Raw genomic sequence first — 18,334 nt, forward strand, 5'->3', positions numbered from 1 at the left:
CTTTTTCTCCCTAGGTCTTGCAACAGCTGGAAACCCTCTGTTTTTTTGGCCCTATCCTTACAGAGGCTGGACTGGCCAGGGGGATACTTTTCCCTGCAGGGGGAGTAATTTTTTATTATATGGGGGGCAGTGGAGCTTGGGGCAGTGTTTTGTCTGTACTGGCACTTTATTATGAGGCGTGTGTGTTATTGTACACGCCGCAGGCTGCGGGCGGCTTGCGCCCTTTCACTTCGGCAGCCGTGGACTCACTACAGGCGCCGTGTGCGCTCGGGGTTCGGAGCGGGCGCCATTACAGGAGTCCCGCAGTATATCTGCATCGGCCCGGCGGACGTCAGCTCCGCCCACCTGGCCGCATAAGCGCCTCAGCAGCGCAAAATGGGCCACCAATCTGCACTGTGCGCGCATTGGGGCCGTGCAGGGGCCAATCACAGAGCTCCTGGCTCTGACCCGGCCTCTTCCTCCTATTGGCTGGCGTTTTTTTTTACTCTCTCCCTCAGCACGGTGCAGAGTTCTCCTCACAGCAGCTGCCTCGGGACACAGACTCTGGGTGAGACTGTTCATTTTTTTACTGTTTGCGCCCCGAACTGTTCCTTGCTCCATGCAGATTCCGGGAATATTAGTTACCCATTACGCTTGTAAAAGCTGCTCTGCAAAAATGTCAGGTTCTGCTGAACCCATTTGTCCGGCCTGCTCCACTGCTCCCCCAGACCCCCCTGCTATTTCTTACCCAGGTGCCCCTCCAGACCTGGTGGGTTCGGCCGCCCCTCCAGCCTGGGTTTCCTCCCTCTCCCAGTCTATATCCGACTTGGCACAGGTCTCCCGTTCTGTGGTGACTGCCTTGGAGAGGTCTACCCTTCACCGTCCCTCTAGAAGGTCCCGTTCCCCTTCACCTTGCGCTTCACATAAGCGTAATAGGGGTGCCTCCTCTGACTCTTCCCTGAAGTCTACTGGTAGGCACGGGCGTTCCTCTCGCAGGTCTCGCCCGACCACTGCTTCAGGCCACACGCGTCACTCTTCTAGAGGATGTTCCCGTGGTCACCGCTCTGGCTCTCCTGAACCTCGTACCAGGTCCCCCTCTTCCAGGGCTGCCTCCACTCGTTCGCACTCTCCTGGAGAGCTAGCAGCCAAGGGTTCCGATTCGGCATCCGATTCGGACGACTGTTCGGACTCAGTGGACATGGTGAACTCATTGGTTATGGCCATAAGAGACACCTTTAACCTAGAGGACCCAGGAACTTCGGACGCAGCTCTAGAAGTATCCTTTCATCGTGGCCGTCCGGCACCCAAAGTGTTCAGCTCTCACGCTGAATTTGAGGCCATTCTAGAATCTGCCTGGAAGCAGTTTCAGGGACTGAAGAAAGTCCAAGCGCGATATTCTTTTGCCAAGGACCTTGTTTCCAAAGGGACTTCCTCTCAGTCGGTGGATCCTCCGGTTTCCTGCCTCTCTAAAGCTACTACTTTGCCGCTGGCGGATGCAGCGGCTTTCAAGGATCCTGCAGACAATAAGGCTGAGTTGTTGGCGAAGTATGCCTTTGAAGCAGCGAGTTCTTCCCTGCTCCCTGCCTTTGCCTCCACCTGGGTGTCTAAGGCCCTCTCGCTGTGGCAGTCCCATCTCCGTCAGGGCATTCTTTCAGGTTCTCCCCCGGAAGAACTGTCTGCTCTGGCCCTCCAATTTTCCAAAGCTGGAGATTTCCTGTGTTCTGCTTCCTTGCACTCATCCCGCTGCGCTGCCTATGCCACCGGTAATTTAGTGGCCCTCCGTCGTTCCATTTGGCTTAAAACTTGGAATGCAGACGCTGCATCTAAGAGGTCTCTCATCGAGATTCCTTTTACTGGTTCCCGTCTTTTTGACAAGCGCCTGGATGAGATTATCTCTGAGGCGACAGGGGGGGGAAGAGCTCTTTATTACCTCAAAACAAATTTAGCACTTCTTCCCGTAGGAAGTCTTATTCCTTTCGGACGTCTGGCCCCTCTAAAGGGTCCAACCAGGCGCCTCCACGGGACAAGAAGGTTCCCTTTTTCAAGACCCGTCCATCGTGGAAGTCGGACACCAACCGGCCCGACCGTTTTGAGGCCAAAGCGGGCCACCGCAAGCCCATTTCTGCATGACGGGACGCCCCCACCCGCAGCCTTTTTTTCGTGTGGGAGGTCAACTCTCTTGTTTTTTCAGCACGTTTGGACCACGCACATTCAGGACTCCTGGGTCAGGCCTCCCTTCCATGGGATCGTTTTTTCCAGTCCCATGCTCCCCGATCTCCCTCGCTTGCAAGGGTATTTCGGGAGGCTCTTCAGTCCCTTCTCGTCCAGGGTGTCATTATTCCAGTTCCTTCAAGGGAACGCTTTCGGGGTTTTTATTCCAATCTTTTCGTGGTTCCCAAGAAAAACGGCTGTGTGACCAATCCTGGATCTCAAACGTCTCAACAAACCTCTTCTTATCCGCCATTTCCGAATGGAATCTCTCCGTTCGGTGGTGGCATCTATGGATCAAGGGGAGTTTCTTTCCTTGGTGAACATCAAGGATGCCTACCTCCCACGTTCCAATTTTTCCCGGACACCAGCAGTACCTCCGCTTTGCGGTTCCGGAAGGTCATTATCAATTTGTGGCTCTCCCCTTCTGTCTGGCCACAGCGCCACGAGTCTTTACCAAGATTCTGGCTACTGTGATAGCTCTGTTACGGTCAAGAGGGGTCTCAGTGATACCCTACTTGGACGACCTTCTCATCAAAGCCCCCACCGCAGGATTCTTCTTCCGCTCCGGACTCGGCGGTCTCTGCGCTGGTGGCTCCGCTCCCCTCTTCTTATGGGGCATTCGTTCCTCCCCTTCCACTGGCAGGTGGTCACGACGGACGCCAGCCTGTCGGGCTGGGGGGGTGTTTTCAGGAATCAGACCGTTCAGGGCCTCTGGCCTCCCCAAGTAGCCCTTCTTTCCATAAACATTCTGGAACTGAGGGCGATTTATCTGTGTCTGAAGCATTGGGAGTCCCTGCTTCTGGGTCACCCTGTCCGTGTCCAGTCGGACAATGCCATGGCTGTGGCATACATCAATCGGCAGGGCGGCACTCGCAGCTCAGCGGCCATGTCCGAGGTGTCAAAGATCCTCCTCTGGGCGGAAGGAGTGGTTCCAGCCATTTCGGCGATTCACATTCTGGGAGTTCTCAATCGGGAAGTGGATTTCCTCAGCCGACCCCTGAGAGTGATCTCTTCTTCCGGAGGTGTTCGCACAGATTTGCGACCTCTTGGAGACCCCGGACGTGGATCTCTTCGCATCTCGACACAACCTCAAAGTTCCGAAGTTTGTGTCAAAGACAAGGGACCCCCTGGCTCTAGCCGCGGATGCCTTAGTAATTCCGTGGTCGGGCTTTGTCCTGCCTTACCTGTTCCCTCCTCTCCCTCTCCTTCCCAGGGTTCTGAGGAAGCTCAAGGCGGAAGGAGTCCCCGCCATTCTGGTGGCTCCAGACTGGCCTCGAAGGGCATGGTACGCCGACGTGGTCTGGCTTCTGGACGACGTTCCGCCTTCCTCTTCGTCCAGACCTACTGTCACAGGGTCCCCTTTGCCACCCCAATGTACAGTCGCTGCATTTGACGGCGTGGCGGTTGAGACCGCGGTTCTAAGGGCCCGCGGCTTCTCTTCCCAGGTAATTCGCACCATGCTTAGGGCTCGCAAGCCCTCCTCTGCGAAAATTTACCACCGTACCTGGCGGTCTTACATTCGTTGGTGCGAAGCTCAATCTTTTTCTCCAGTTACCTTTTCCGTGCCCCGTCTCCTTTCCTTTTTACAGTCGGGGTTGGAACTAGGGCTGGCTCTCAGTTCCCTTAAGGGTCAGGTCTCGCCCCTTTCTATTCTTTTTCAGCGTCCTCTGGCTTCCAATTGTCATGTCCGGACCTTCCTCCAAGGAGCAGCCCCTCCTTACCGGTCCCATTCCCCCCCTTGGGACTTGAACTTAGTTCTAGGCGCTCTCCAGGGTGCACCCTTTGAGCCCCTTAGGGAGGTTCCCCTTCGCCTCCTTTCCTGGAAAGTGGCTTTTCTTATAGCGATTACCTCCATTAGGAGAGTTTCTGAACTGGCAGCTCTCTCCTGCCGTTCCCCTTTCCTGATAATTCATCAGGACAAGGTTGTTTTCCGACCAGATTCATCCTTCTTGCCTAAAGTCGTTTCGGCCTTTCATCTCAACGAGGACATCGTCCTTCCGTCCTTTTGTCCCGCTCCTTCTCATCCCAGGGAGCGTCTGCTTCACAAATTGGATGTGGTTCGAGCGGTTCGGACTTATATTTCCGTCACCTCTTCCTTTCGTCAGTGTGATTCTTTTTTTCGTTTCGTTCGTCTGAAGGGACAGTCTGCTTCTAAGGCCACCATTTCTCGGTGGATCCGATGTGCTATTTCGGAAGTTTACCACTGCAAGGGGAGGACCTCACCTTTCAGGGTTCTGGCTCATTCCAGCCGCTCTGTGGGAGCATCCTGGGCTCTCCAAAACAAGGCCTTGGCCTCGCAGGTCTGTAAAGCGGCCACTTGGTCATCTTTACACACTTTTTCAAAATTCTATCAGGTTCATACCTTCGCATCGGCTGATGCTAGTCTGGGCCGTAAGGTGTTGCAGGCGGCGGTGGTACAGCCGACTGCCTGACCTTTTTTATTCTCTGCCCACCCAAGGGATGGCTTTGGTACGTCCCAGAGTCTGTGTCCCCCAATGGAGCCGATAGAGAAAAGCAGATTTTTTAGACTTATCGTAAAATCTCTTTCTCGAAGGATCCATTGGGAGACACAGCTCCCGCCCCTTTTTTTCTGGGGTTCCTTTTCGGTTATCTGTCCAAGGGAGTGTTCAGTTATTGTTTCTTCGGGTTCTCGGACAGTTCATGTTTTTTTTTCCTTTGACCTGTCGGTCTCCTCCTATTGCTCTGAGACGAAACTGAATTGCTCAGTGGCCTGAAGGCGGGTATATCCTGCTGGGAGGAGCCGACGTTTTGGTTACCATAGTGTCAACGTCCTAGAGACAGCAGCATATACCCAGAGTCTGTGTCCCCCAATGGATCCTTCGAGAAAGAGATTTTACGGGAAGTCTAAAAAATCTCCTTATTGTTCCATTAAATGTCGATACATACAGTCTCATGCTGGACACACAGCAAAATGACACCCTTTGTGGGCAACCACAAAACTCATCATGCTACTATGTTTCCTGCTTGATGCTGTTTGTATTCTAACATTTTAATTGAACAATAAAGGAAATTTTATCACACTATTGGGACTCTGGACTATTTTATTTTTTTTATTTTGATTGAGCCACCCTATTTTGTATATTATCCATGTGTTCTGGACCCCTCTCCCAGATGGTGAATTTATCATCAGGATAGGGGATACCTGTCTGATCATGGAGGGATTGACCTTTGAGACCCCCTCAAGATCTATATAATGGGTATCAAAGTCTCCCCTTAGCAAATTAATGGAGCTCTCTGTTCTATGATAACTGCTGGAGATAGCTGAGCACTGTACTTGGGTATCTCCGGTGGCTCCTGGAAAACTTGAGTCCCTGTTCTCTATCGCCAGGGGTCTCAGGTCAGTCTCAGGTCAGACACCCCCCCCCCCCCCCAATAAGAGAGTTATCCCCTATGTTGCGGATAGGGGATAACTTCAAATAGTAGAACAACCATTTTATATGATTCTCTTTTATATGCTACAACATACTGACAGATGAAAGAGACCATAATAGGGGCAGCATTATTTTACAAGTATAATTGAAATCCTGTTCATATTTGCTTTGTAGAAGGATATACTGAAAACTAATCTAATGCATTCAGAGGCAGAAGTACGGAAACTGGATGATATTATTGTAAAAATACGACAGGTAAGATAAGATAATTTTAGAATAAATCTGCGCTTTTTATAGGAGATATGTGGAGTAAAGAGGATGCCATTTATTGTATAACTGAGAAGATTTAGATTGCAAGCTTTTAAGACCTCTTGGGTCCCTTCATCAGGCATATTATACAAAATAAATGTAAAAGCATCTTTCTCAGTCGCTCTTCATTAGGGACACCTATACTGATGGGTATATGCTCTTGCCACTAGGAGGCGTTGACACTAGGAAAAAAGTCAGCTCCTCCCTGGCAGGATATATCCGCCCACCTGCAGTAAGGTAATCAGTTTTAGCTAGTGTCAGTAGGAGGCAAGACACAGGTCTGGTGCTCTCCAGACCTGGTCTTTTTTCATTATTTTCTAGTAAGGGCTGTTTAGTTAGGTTCTTTACTCCCTTTTTTTTCCTTTTTCAGGTGAGGGTTCAGGAGCATAGCGCTACCTATTCCCCCATATGAAGGGGCACAGACATAGAGTATGTACTGTTAACCCCTTCTCTCCAACAGCCAACGCCTGGAGGTTGTACCCTGGGTCCGGGTCCCCCACTTGCCCCTGCTCGCCCTGCTATCTTAGGCTGGTATGATGCAGCGTGGCTATAAGCTGGTTGAAGACTTCAGGATGAGTATGAGAAGACGGAGCCAGTGGGTCAGTATGTACTACAACCTCCTTCCCCCTCTCCCTCCTTCCCTTTTGCTCATCCGGGGGTCCCCTTTCTCTGCTGTGCCAAGCTCCTCAGCCGCCATTACACGTGGCTGTGTTGGGCCAGACCACTCATGGCCTCAGGTGCCTTCCTGAGGGGGCAGTCTGGTGGACCTGCTCCCCTCCCTCTTCGGGTCCCACATGTATTGCGGCCAGGCACACTGCCCTTACCGCGTTTTCCTCTCTATCGGCTGGAGACCCTATCCTGCTGCCCCAGTTTGTCTTCTGGGGTAGCGTGTCCCCGATCCCACGTGGCCATCCACTTCCCCAGTGAGGGGGGGGGGGGGGGGGGGGGGGGGAGACGCGTAACCAGCCCGCTTGCTACCTTTTTTGTGCGGCCAGGCACTGTGTCCTGGCCACGTTCTTTATTAGGCTGACTGGAGACCTACAGCTGCAGGCAGTGGGTCTCTCCGGTCCCAAGTAGCTGCTCATTTCCTCAATGTGGGCACACCAGCCTGCTCACTACTATCTTGCTGCGGCAGGCCATGTTCTTTAGAGGCTGACCGGAGACCTTCAGCTTCAGGAAGGGGGTGCCCAGTCCCACATGGCCGACTACTCCTCAATGCGGGCACCAGCCTGTTTACTGCTCCGGTCTCACGCGGCCGGGCATTTCCCTGATGAGGGAGGAACCATCTGCATCCTTCAACCAATCTGTAAACGGCTGCAGATCATGCGGCCGGCACCCCATTCATGCGGCCAGGTGATGGAGGGGGCGGCCGCATGCTTCTACAAGTTCCCTTTTTTTTATCAGTTTAATATCTTCAGGGTCCCTTTTCTTAAGACTATATTGGGGGCTGCTCTATTCCTTCAGTTGCCCTGTACATTGTCAGTTGAGGTATGCCTCTGGCGTATCTATTTTCTGCATGATCCCTTGGAAATTGTCGGATCTATTCGGTGACTGTTCTCCCCTAACACTGAGTGCCATGCTGTGCCCGTTCGCGCCCATGGCCGAATTTCAGTCCCTCCCTACTGAGGCAAGACACTGGTCGGTTGCCCTTGCAAGAGTTTTTTGCATTCCTGGCGGACGCTAAGGATGCTCTGTCAGGTCCGCCGGTCACCCATCAAGGGGGTATTCTTGGCATGTCACACAATATCATTCCCTCCTCCACAGCTGCTGCATCCATGGCTAGTGCTCCGTGCACAGTGGAAGTGTCCCTGCGTGGGCATGGATTAGTCCTGATTTTGATATGTCTGACAGTAGTCTTTCCTGTCACTCATCTCTCAGCTGCCGCATCCGGGGTTGGCACTCTGGTACCCCACTACTAGTGCAGGTGTACAACTGAGTGACCCGTTGTCTACTATGGACCCATACCAGTAAGCCAGACAGCGGTCTGCATGGTTTCCTTCACCGCCTCTTCCTCATCACACAGCTGATGTATCTACGGCTGGAGTTCTGGTACCCCACTGCTGTGCGAGGTGTCCGAAGGAGTGACCCGTTGTATACTATGGACCCATACCACTAAGCCAGACAGTGGTCTGCATGGTTTCCTCACATCACACAGCTGATGTATCTGTGGCTGGAATTCCGGTACCCCACTGCTCTGCGAGGCGTACAAAGTCGTGTCCCAGCATGTCCTATGGACCCTGGACGGAGTAACGGGGATACATTCCACGGCTCCTCAGCCTCCACCGATCTCCCACGGTGGGGGGATACTATCCATGGCTCCTAGGCCTCCCCTCCCTTCCACAGGTGACAGAGGGGCACAGTGATCACCTATCTGGCTGTCCCCTTTTCTCCAGTGCCTTGAAGTGTACTTGTTCAGCCAGACTGTTGTCTGCACAGTTTTCACCGCTGTTAGTCTCCGATCTCTGGGCTGCCGCAGGCTTGGTCAGGTTTCCCATACATCACTGCTGGTGTAAGGACTCGTGATGAGGGTTCCTTGCAGGTACTTGGGACTGATGCCAGACAGCCAGACTTTCGTCTGCTGGGTCGCCCGTTAGTTAGGACGTGCTCCAATACCCCACATTCTGTGGGGGGTTCGATGGAGTGACCCTGAGCATTCAGGAATCCTATACCAGTCAGCCTGGAGGTTGTGTGCATGGTCTACTACTGCTATGTCGAGTCCACCACCATACACTTCCCACACCGAGGACGGAAGTTCAAGTAAACCATTGCCAAGGTGCAGTTCCGAGTGAGTCTCCCCATGTTGCTCCATGGACTCTATTCAATACACCATATACTGGTTCTTACGTCCTTTACCAGGTCCCCTCTACATGTCTGCTGCTCTCCAGGCCAGTAACCCACTTTCTGTGTGTGGTTCTGAGTGCAGCACCTGGTGTGGCCATGGCCACTATGCAGACCGTGTCAGCACGGTTTTTCTACTCCGCCAGGTCACCTTCCCCATTCTTGCCGCTCCCACTGCTACAGTCCTGTGACTCATTTTCCTGGAGAAGTTCCAAGGAGAGTGTCTTGGTGGTTTCATTGAGTCTTTTATACCTGCCTGTCAGACTATGTCTGCATGTTTCCTTTCCCACACACATCCTTCATCTCTTGCATCTGCGCAAGCAGTCCTGGTGTGTGGCACCATTAGGAGATGGGGTATGGGCGTTTCCTGCAGGTTCCATGGACTTCCACAGAAACAGCAGCATTCTCTGTTCCTCTTTCTAAGGTTGTAATGTTGGTCTGCTTGGGGCATGGTTGTGACACACCGCTGGGTGCTGAGCTGTCTTCCATGGTGCCGGACTTTTGGATGTCTGCGTTTTCTTTTGCGTCTGCAGTCTTGGTACCTCACTACTATCATGCGGTAACCATGTCGGTGTCTCTACATATGCTAGGCCACTCTGCACGTGTAGAGCCCACCTTCCCTTTTTTTTCAGTGGGCTGTGCCTTGGGCCTTCCTGTGTTCTTGTTTCCACAGGTTTCTGACGGTTGAGCACCTCTGTTCTGGCATAGAGCATGATGGGGCGACACAGTCGGTTCAGCACCCCCCCCAATGCCCCCAGGTACCTGTCCTTAGTCGGGATGGTTCAGATGCCGGCCCTGTTGCCTTAGAAAACAACCAGGATGGCTCAGTTGATGCACTTCTGGTCCAGGGTTTCACCACGTTGGGGTGTTCCTCTCAATGCTTTGGTTATTGTGGGAGCGTGTACTTCTTACTTTCATTCATAGTCACCTCTTTGTATCTTTGCCTAGCATCCGTGTCCAGATTTCCGATCTCTCCGGGGACACAAATTAGTTCCTCCATTCCTCGATATGTTTTTGCAGGGTTCCTTGGGGCTGGCTGGGCCCTTGTTTTTTTTGCTGAGAGCAATCAACTGAGCTGCACACTTTTGCAGCCTGGCTCTCTTCCTGTTTCCTGGTAATCTACTGCTGCTCATGCAGCCTTGGCACTCTCCTCTGTTGGAGGAGTTGATGCGATCTTGTATGGCTTGGCGACAGCTGGTCTAGCACCGTCTGTTGTTTGGGTCCTACCATTGCTCTCCTCCTCCTCCCTCTGTGCAATCTCCCTTGAGGGGTTTGTTACTCCTTCCCTTTGTCGGTGTCGGCTGCACTATACTACACAGAAAAAGAGGGGGCTCAACCTATCAATAATTGTGCAAGGGGTTCTACTGACAGCAAAAATACGTAATATAGCACAACAAGAAAAGGGAATTGCTGTATAAAGTGCACACCCAAAAGAGAATAATTAAACAGTATATCTTTAATTTAGAAAACACACACACACAAATATATATAAATATATATATATATATATATATATATATATATATATATATATATATATATATATATATATATATATATATATATATATATACACACAACAAGAACATCTAAAAACAATTAAAAAGGCTCAAAAATTAGCAAAGCACAACATGGGGAGGGGCCATGAACCCTCTGACCCCAAATCCTATCCTACAATATATACAATATAATATAGCTGCTACTCCAATGTGCACAGTGCAAGCAATACGTAGAAAGGCAATACAGTAATCCCCAAAGTGCCCAGAGAATAACAGTAATAAAATATAGAGGTAGCAAACTACAGACTGAGGAGCAGCTGAATAAACTGTGCAGGAGAGGACAGTGTGGGGTCCTGGCTGTTCTGCCCTGCACACTTTATTCAGCTGCTTCTCCATCTGTTGTTTGCTACCTCTATATTTTATTACTGTTTGATTATTATTCTCTATGCTTTTTGGGTATTACTGTATTTCCATTCTACGTATTGCTTGCACTGTGCACTTTGGAGTAGCAGCTATATCATTATTATATTGTAGGACAGGATTTGGGGTCAGGGGGTTCATGACTCCTCCCCATGTTGTGCTTTGCTCATTTTTGAGCCTTTGTGTGTGTGTGTGTGTGTGTGTTTTTTCTAAATTAAAGGTATACTCTTTAATTCTCTTTTGGATGTGAACTTTATACAGCGATTCCCTTTTCTTGTTGAGCTGCGCTACACTGACACTACAGTCTTCTGGAGTTACCTTCCCTTTTGTTCCCCCTTCATTCCCGTCCTGAAGGGATGTTGCTTCGGTCCACTCAGACCGCTGGGGTTCCTGTCTGGTTAGTCCGGGCTTTAGTGCTGGTTGTGGTCTCGGGCAGGTTAGCTCTCCTGCCTCAACTTCTCCGCGATTCCATTGTGGGGCGGTCTTTCTGTACCGCACTTTTTTGTCTAGACGTACAAGTTTTTCACCCGGATCGTTTCACATACGTTGGGTTTACTTACTCTACAGGTGAACATCTTCCAGGCGACTTGGGAACCTCCATTTCCCATGTCGGCTGCTCCAATGTTCCGGGTTGCTCCTTTTGGCTGTTTATTCTTACATGTACGTCTTTCAGGTAACCCAGGTACCTCCAGTTCCCATTTTGGTCGCTCTGGTGTTCCGGGATGCTCCTTTTCAGGGCATTCCGCTCCCTTTTTGGTCTTTATTCCGTCTCATCTTTCCGGGCCATGTACTTCCGAGGCGTTGGGTGTTCCGATCATCTGGATTACGCTACTCAAGCTTATTTTGCCTCCTTGGTGCTTGCAACGGGCCCCTGGGACAGGGGTTTGTGGTCTGCAGCTATTCCAGTCATCACTTTTATGCAACAGGCCTCTCCAGAGCCAGTCTCTATCTTTCTTTCTTTTTTTCCCAGTGTTTTTTGGGTCTCCACCTCCTGTACTCTCCTTCTGCTCACGCGTACGCTGCTCTCCCTGGTGTTTTTCCCCCCGCTATGCTCTCTTTACTCGGTTGACTTTGGGGTTTTCTTGTTGTGCCTTTTTTCAATTTTTTTTGTTTCCCAGGGGGACTACCCTAGGGGACTGCTTTGGTACATCCCATCAGTATAGGTGTGCCCCAATGAAGAGCGACCGAGAAAAGATTTACATTTTTTTTTTTACTCACCTTAAAATCTCTTCCTCGTACCCTTCATTTGGGGGACACTGCACCCACCCATTCTTCATCTTTTTTCTGGATTATTTTTTCCCGTTCTTGTTTTTTTTTTTATCCGGGATTCCTTTCTAGGGTCCTTCGGACATATTTCTTTGTTGGCTTCTTCTACTGCTTTGTGACAAAACTGATTACCTCGCTGCAGGTGGGCGGGTATATCCTGCCAGGGAGGAGCCGACTTTTTTTCCTAGTGTCAGCGCCTCCTAGTGGCAAGAGCATATATCCATCATTATAGGTGTCCCCCAATGAAGGCAACAAGAACGAGATTTTACAGTGAGTACAAAAAAAATCTCCTCTCCTTGAATAAATTTAAAACAAGCATAGTTACAAATGGGGAACATATATGATTCAACTCAGTGTAGGACAATATATAAGTGACCAACAGACAACTGTCTGATGAAAAACACTATTTTAAACTACAAGATGATCCCACAAAGAAATTTCTGAAAACTGTTAATAAGATAACATAAGAACTGCCTTCCACCATCAGAGACCAGGTCAAACCCCTGATACATAAAGATTCTAAATTGGGCTCCTTCTACATGCTACCTAAAATTCACAAGCAGGGTAACCCAGAAAGACCCATAATTTCAAGAATATCTCCAGCTGGATAGAAAATACTAGAAATCCCTAGTAAAACAAACACCAACCTTCCTGCAGGACACCACAGGCTTCCTTTAAAGGGGTAGTCCCGTTTAGGAAAATCTTTAATTGTCCGACTGCTGGGACCCGCCTGCCATCTCCTGTACGCCCTTCATACATCTCAATGGGAGAGCTGTTGAAAAAAATCAAAAAAATCTGCAGCATTTGAGTGAGTAAAATGCAAAAGTGGGTGCAGACAATTGCTCAGGGACAGTACATAGATCCTATTCACTAAGCAAAATCCAAACTCAATGCGGCCCTCCAAGGTTTTGAAAAAGTGAAAAAAAAAATGTTATCCATCAAAACATGGTGTTACAAATAGGTGACGTTTAGATCCTCTCCATAACGACCTTTAAGGGGTGACCCCCTTGCGGGGAAAACCCTTACTAGAAACCCCCCTTATTACTTTTATCTTTATTAATACAAATCTTAAAAAGTACCCTTATAAACACACACGAAGTTAAAATTATCAGCGCTGTCAGTGGGTTATAGTGTAAGGGGATAACTCCTCCTGACTCTTGTAATGCTTATTTATATTTCATCTCATCTTGTGCACGGATGTCTGTGCACTAATAGTTATGTATGCATTACTGCATTATTGTTGACTCCAGTGACCGCTCGCTGTATTAAAACATATTCTAATCATCTGGGCCGCAAGCAAAGAACAACTTTTCACCTTCCACGAGAATCGGCCTCTACCTAACAATTAGCCACAGATATCAACTCCATCCACAAACACACTGACAGACCAACCTACATTAAAAACAATAGCTTCCACCCTAAACTTAAAAAGAACTCTATCGTATACAGCCAGGCCATAAGATACGGAGACCTCTAGAAACTATGGAAGGTGCTTGGGTTATTAACAACCAGATGTGGAAAGCCACCAACATCCCCAGAAAAGAACTGCTGAGGTATGAGGAACATAGTACAGGAAACAATGAACTATTGGTGGTCACTTACCACCCCCAAGTTGAGGCTCTATGAAAAATATCAAAATAACTTTACACATCACTCCATACGATGACAGGAAAATATTCCTACAGCCCCCTACACTGGCCTTCAGGCAGCCCCCCCATCCTAAAACAAATGATGGTATGGAGTGCTTTAAAAGAAAATGCACAAAATGGCACCTCACCCTGCCTGAAAAAAATTATGCCCATACCAAACTCGCTCACATCGTAACATCAATGGCATCTTCTTCTACAAATCATTTAATGTGGTATACCTCCTTATGTGGGCAAAATGCCCGTCTGCTTTCTATGTGAATGAAACAGGCCAACCACTGCATAAAAGCTATAACTCACAGATACAACATCAGCAACAAGAGGACAGAGACACCTGTGGGAGAACATTGTCGTCATATACATTAGACTCACTGCATTAATGGGACTCTGAGTGAGAGAAAAACATGGGAAATTAAACTAATGTTAAAATTCAATTCTTCAAGAGCCGGCCTAAACAGACAGAGCATTTAGGCCACTTGTTGGATCAGCATACATGACATACATCCAGCCTGTTCCCCCTTAAAGGGGTATTCCGGCCGTAAGACATCTTATCTCCTATCCAAAGGATAGGGGATAAGATGTCTGACCGCTGGGGACCCCGGCAATCTTTCATTCGGCACCCACCTCTTTGAGCTGCACGCCGCGCTGCCAGCTCACAAACTGCCTGGTGCTGACCACGGGGCTGGAGTATTGTGATGTCACCCGCCCCGGTGGGTGCCAAATGCAAGATTGCAGGGGTACCCAGCGGCTGGACCCCCGCGGTCAGACATCTTATCCCCTATCCTTTGGATAGGGGATAAGATGTCTTAGGGCCGTCGTACCCCTTTAAAGTGTGATCACCTGACACCTCCAGAGGTTGACTATGTACATCCTATTATATCACCACTGACTGATCAAAGAACTTTGTTGTATACGGAATTAATGTTGGCTGCTCTCCGTTTGTAATTATGCCTGTTTTTAATAGAGATGCTTTCACATTTATTTTGTATAACATGCCTGCTAAAGGGACCTGAGAGATCTTCAAAGCTTGCAATCTATATCCTCTCAGTTAGCCCATAAAGGTATCATTGCTACTCCACTTATCTCCTATACATCTACAGCTATCACTGTACCAACTCTCTTCTTGTTTTATTTACAATGCTATGGGGCGTCTAATGTAACATAATGTTTTCTCTTATTTTCTAGGTTCTTGTTTCTATACCAGATGTTGTAAACAACTGCGATAAACTTAGTCACTTAATGGAGTTCCTGAACTAGTGTATCGCACAATGCATGAGGCTCACAGGATAACTACCACAAGTGCTATAGAAAGGTTAAAAACAAACAAGAGCAAACCAGCCATGTTTTTTTCCCAGCCTTGGTTCCAAGTGCTTAAAGGGTTACTATAATTTAAAAAAAAATATATGAAAATTTTTTGACATGTTGCCTAGACATGCTAAAAGTTTTGATTGCACCTGCAATCTCTAGCCGAAAAAGTGTGCGACATCGTCCTTGATTTCCCGGCCGGCAGATCTGAACTTTTTTTCTGCATAGACTTATCCAGAGAAAAAGTTGGATTTGATTGACTGCCGGAGAGTAAGAAGTGTGCTGCACCGCACTTTCCCTGCTTATGACTAGCAATCTAAGCAATCCTCAGGAGTGATACCCAATGTGATCAAAACATTAGACATGTCTGGGCAACATTTTTTTTATTTTTTTTTTAAATGTAAAAAAAAAAAAAAAAAAAAAAAGATATATAACATTTTTTTTTTTTTATGATAGCACAGCCCTGAAGCCTGTAGTAACAATGCATCTTGTGTCCCCATGACAATACTTTCTGCCTGTGTTCTGGCAAGTTTAGTTGTATCACAAGGCCAGTGTCTTAATCCAAATCCCCATCCATGTCAATATTGACACACATTACTGCTACTATTTAAAGAGGTACTCCACTGGCCAACGTTCGTAACATTTAGTTCCAAACTTTGTGTGTGCGCGCTGCGGGGGTTGGCTATGCCCCCTCATGACATCAGGCCACACCCCTTTAATGAAAGTCTATGCATGCCCCCTCCCATAGACTTGCATTGAGGGGGCGTGGCCGACCCCCGCACTGCGCACACAGCGTTTGGAACTAAATGTTCCGAACGCTGGCCAGTGGTGTACCCCTTTAAGCCAATTAGAATTTAGACACAGATGTATTTTAATTTGGATCAATAAACTGAAAAGACTCCTAAAAAGTCTTTGTTGCCTATAGCAACCAATAACAGAACAGCTTTAAAGTGGTATTCTGTGGAGTATATATTTATATATATTTTTTAATTGTGCTTAGGTATGTGCTATACAGAAAAAAATGCTGCTTTGAGTTTGGATTTTCTAATGGAAAGTTGGAGATACAAGAGCTGGTGTGCTTGAGTATCTCTGGCTCTCCCAAAGAAATGCTTGGAGGGGTTGTGTTGGCCCCTGCTCTGTGCACGATGAGAGCCAGAGAGCCCTTACAGGAGAGTGTTTACACCACCACCACCATTATCACGGATCTCCAGTCCTACTACACAACACTTCTGCCTGATCTGGCAATTCCATGTGCCAACCCCAGGTATGCTGCACAGGTGGACTGGTGCTCCGTGATAGTGGCAAGGGAATGGGGTAGGTAAGTATAGTATTTTTATTCTTTATAACACCTACCTATATATGTATATGATTTTAAGAGCATCATAACTAGTGAAAGATGCATCATGATGGGTTGTTATAGGCAACAAAAAGTTTTTGTGAGGATATGTTCATGCAGGACTACAGATTTTGAGTTCCATCAAGTTATTTAGGAAAATATGCTCAGGCAGCAGCAAATCTGCTGTGTGTGAACATGCCTGAAGATATTTGATAAACACCCCTGCCCTTTTTTCCTTATCTGAGGTTTCTTTATTTTTTGTTCTTTTTAAATAAGAATAGAAAATAGGGCCTTTTTTGTTTTGAATTACAAACATTTTTTTTTTTCACTTTACTGTCCAGGAATGTGATGGAGAACTGTGTAATGATCTGCCATGTTGAGGAATATGGCACAAGATTCAGTGTAGTAACATATTGATGCATAAACTCTGGCATACTATTGAACAAGTTTTTATGTCTCCACTGACCCAGCCAGATCAGACAGGGAGTGTTGTCTTGGGAACACAGAAACAACTGCAATGTGACTGGAATTTCAAGCAATGGTGGTTTGTTTCTTTTTGTTTGTGTGTTGGATATTTCCAGGCCTTTTGTTCGAAGTGAAGTTTTTTTGTATTCTGGATTTATGTTTATGTTATATATATGTACATCTTTGTTCATATGAGTTTCTTAACTAAGTTAAAAATAGTTTTAAATATTAAACTTTTTTTGTAATTTTTTTTATTTTTTTTATTCTGGTTTTGTCTGTTAGGCTAAAACACACAAACAAATAACCCAATAGCTACTACTCATGAGGGGGGTAGCTGCTTAGTATTATAGTTGTACTCAGATAATGGTAGGAACACACTACATTTCTGCCCCTGTTAATCACATCAGTCGGCATCCCACTAAAAAAAAGATACTGACGTATACTGTTAACGGGAGCAGCTGACTTTTTTCACTTCTATGGTCAAAAGGAGTTACCTAGTGACTTTTCTGGGACGTACGCTTTCTCTATCGGCTCCATTGGGGACACAGACCGTGGGTGTATCTTGCCGTCTCTAGGAGGTGTGACACTATGGTAATAAAAAAAGTCAGCTCCTCCCAGCAGGATATACCCGCCTTCAGGCTCTGAGCTAGTCAATTTAAGCTTAGTGTCTGAAGGAGGTGGACATGGTCTGGATTCTCCAGTCCAGGTCTTCTGTTTTTTATTTTCCTAGTATAGGGACATGTTAGTTTTTTATTCCCTTTCTTTTCCGTTTTCAGGTGGGGACTCAGGAACTGCGGTTCACTGTTTCCCCATTGCGAGTAAGGGGGCACAGACATTGCATATATGCGCTGTTAACCCCCCTCGCCAATGGTCAGCGCCTGGGTGGTACCTCATGGTTTCGGGTCCCCCTATGTCTCTGCTCGCCTCGGTCGTGCATAGCAGCTAGGCGTGATGCAGGGACCATAAGCTGGCTGAAGACTTCACTGAAGACTCCATTAGGTAAGTTCTTCTGACTGAGGTAAGTTCTTTCCCCTCTTTTTTCTCTATAGGTACGGACTGGCAACCTCTGGAGACCCCCTGTTTTGGCCCACCCTCAGTTTTATGGGGCTGCATTTTACAGGGGCTGCATCTTTTTATTGGGGAGCAGTGGCACTTTGTTTTATTATGTGTGCTTGGTGCAACTACTTCAGCGCCTTATATGCGGCTGTCTGCTGCGGCGCTGTTCGGGCCGGGCGCTTCCAGCGCCGGCTTACTTGCGCTTTACTTCAGCGCCTTATCCGTGGCTTACAGCCGCGGTGGCGCTTCGAGCCGGGCACTTCTGCGCCGGCTTACTTTCACTTTCGTTCCATTCCCCCGAGCGCTATGCGGACTGGACATGGCGCTCGGGACATGGAGCGGGCGCCATGACAGTCCTTCTCGGCAGGTCTTAACTCCGCCCACAGGGCTGGGAGCTTCCAGGGGTGCGAAGCAGCCTCCAATCAGCGCCGTGGGTGGAATTTTCACAATGTGGGGCCTGTTACTGGGTGCCTTACTTCAGGCACGCCCCTCCCTTTCTATTGGCTGCTCACTGCAGCTGACAGGACACAGACCAGGGTGAGAAGGCTAGTCTCTCTCGATCTCTTTTTCCACCATTATGTCCGCTCCCAGAGCTGTTCCTCCCTCTAGTCA

General features: G+C 48.2%; 1 protein-coding gene across 4 annotated transcripts in view; it reads left to right on the forward strand.

Moving 5' to 3' along the window:
- SPAG5 (sperm associated antigen 5) overlaps positions 1–16,870 on the forward strand; it is a 97,180-nt gene extending 80,310 nt beyond the window's left edge. For all 4 annotated transcript variants that reach the window (XM_056559100.1, XM_056559096.1, XM_056559097.1 and 1 more), the window contains exons 25-26: positions 5,757–5,837; positions 14,746–16,870. In XM_056559100.1, the coding sequence (XP_056415075.1) occupies positions 5,757–5,837; positions 14,746–14,817 (153 nt within the window). In that variant the 3' untranslated portion in view covers positions 14,818–16,870. The remainder of the gene's footprint in view (positions 1–5,756; positions 5,838–14,745) is intronic.
- Positions 16,871–18,334: the final 1,464 nt, after the last annotated feature.

This window comes from Hyla sarda, chromosome 2 (genome assembly GCF_029499605.1).
Source record: "Hyla sarda isolate aHylSar1 chromosome 2, aHylSar1.hap1, whole genome shotgun sequence".
NCBI classification, from domain to species: Eukaryota; Metazoa; Chordata; class Amphibia; order Anura; family Hylidae; genus Hyla; species Hyla sarda.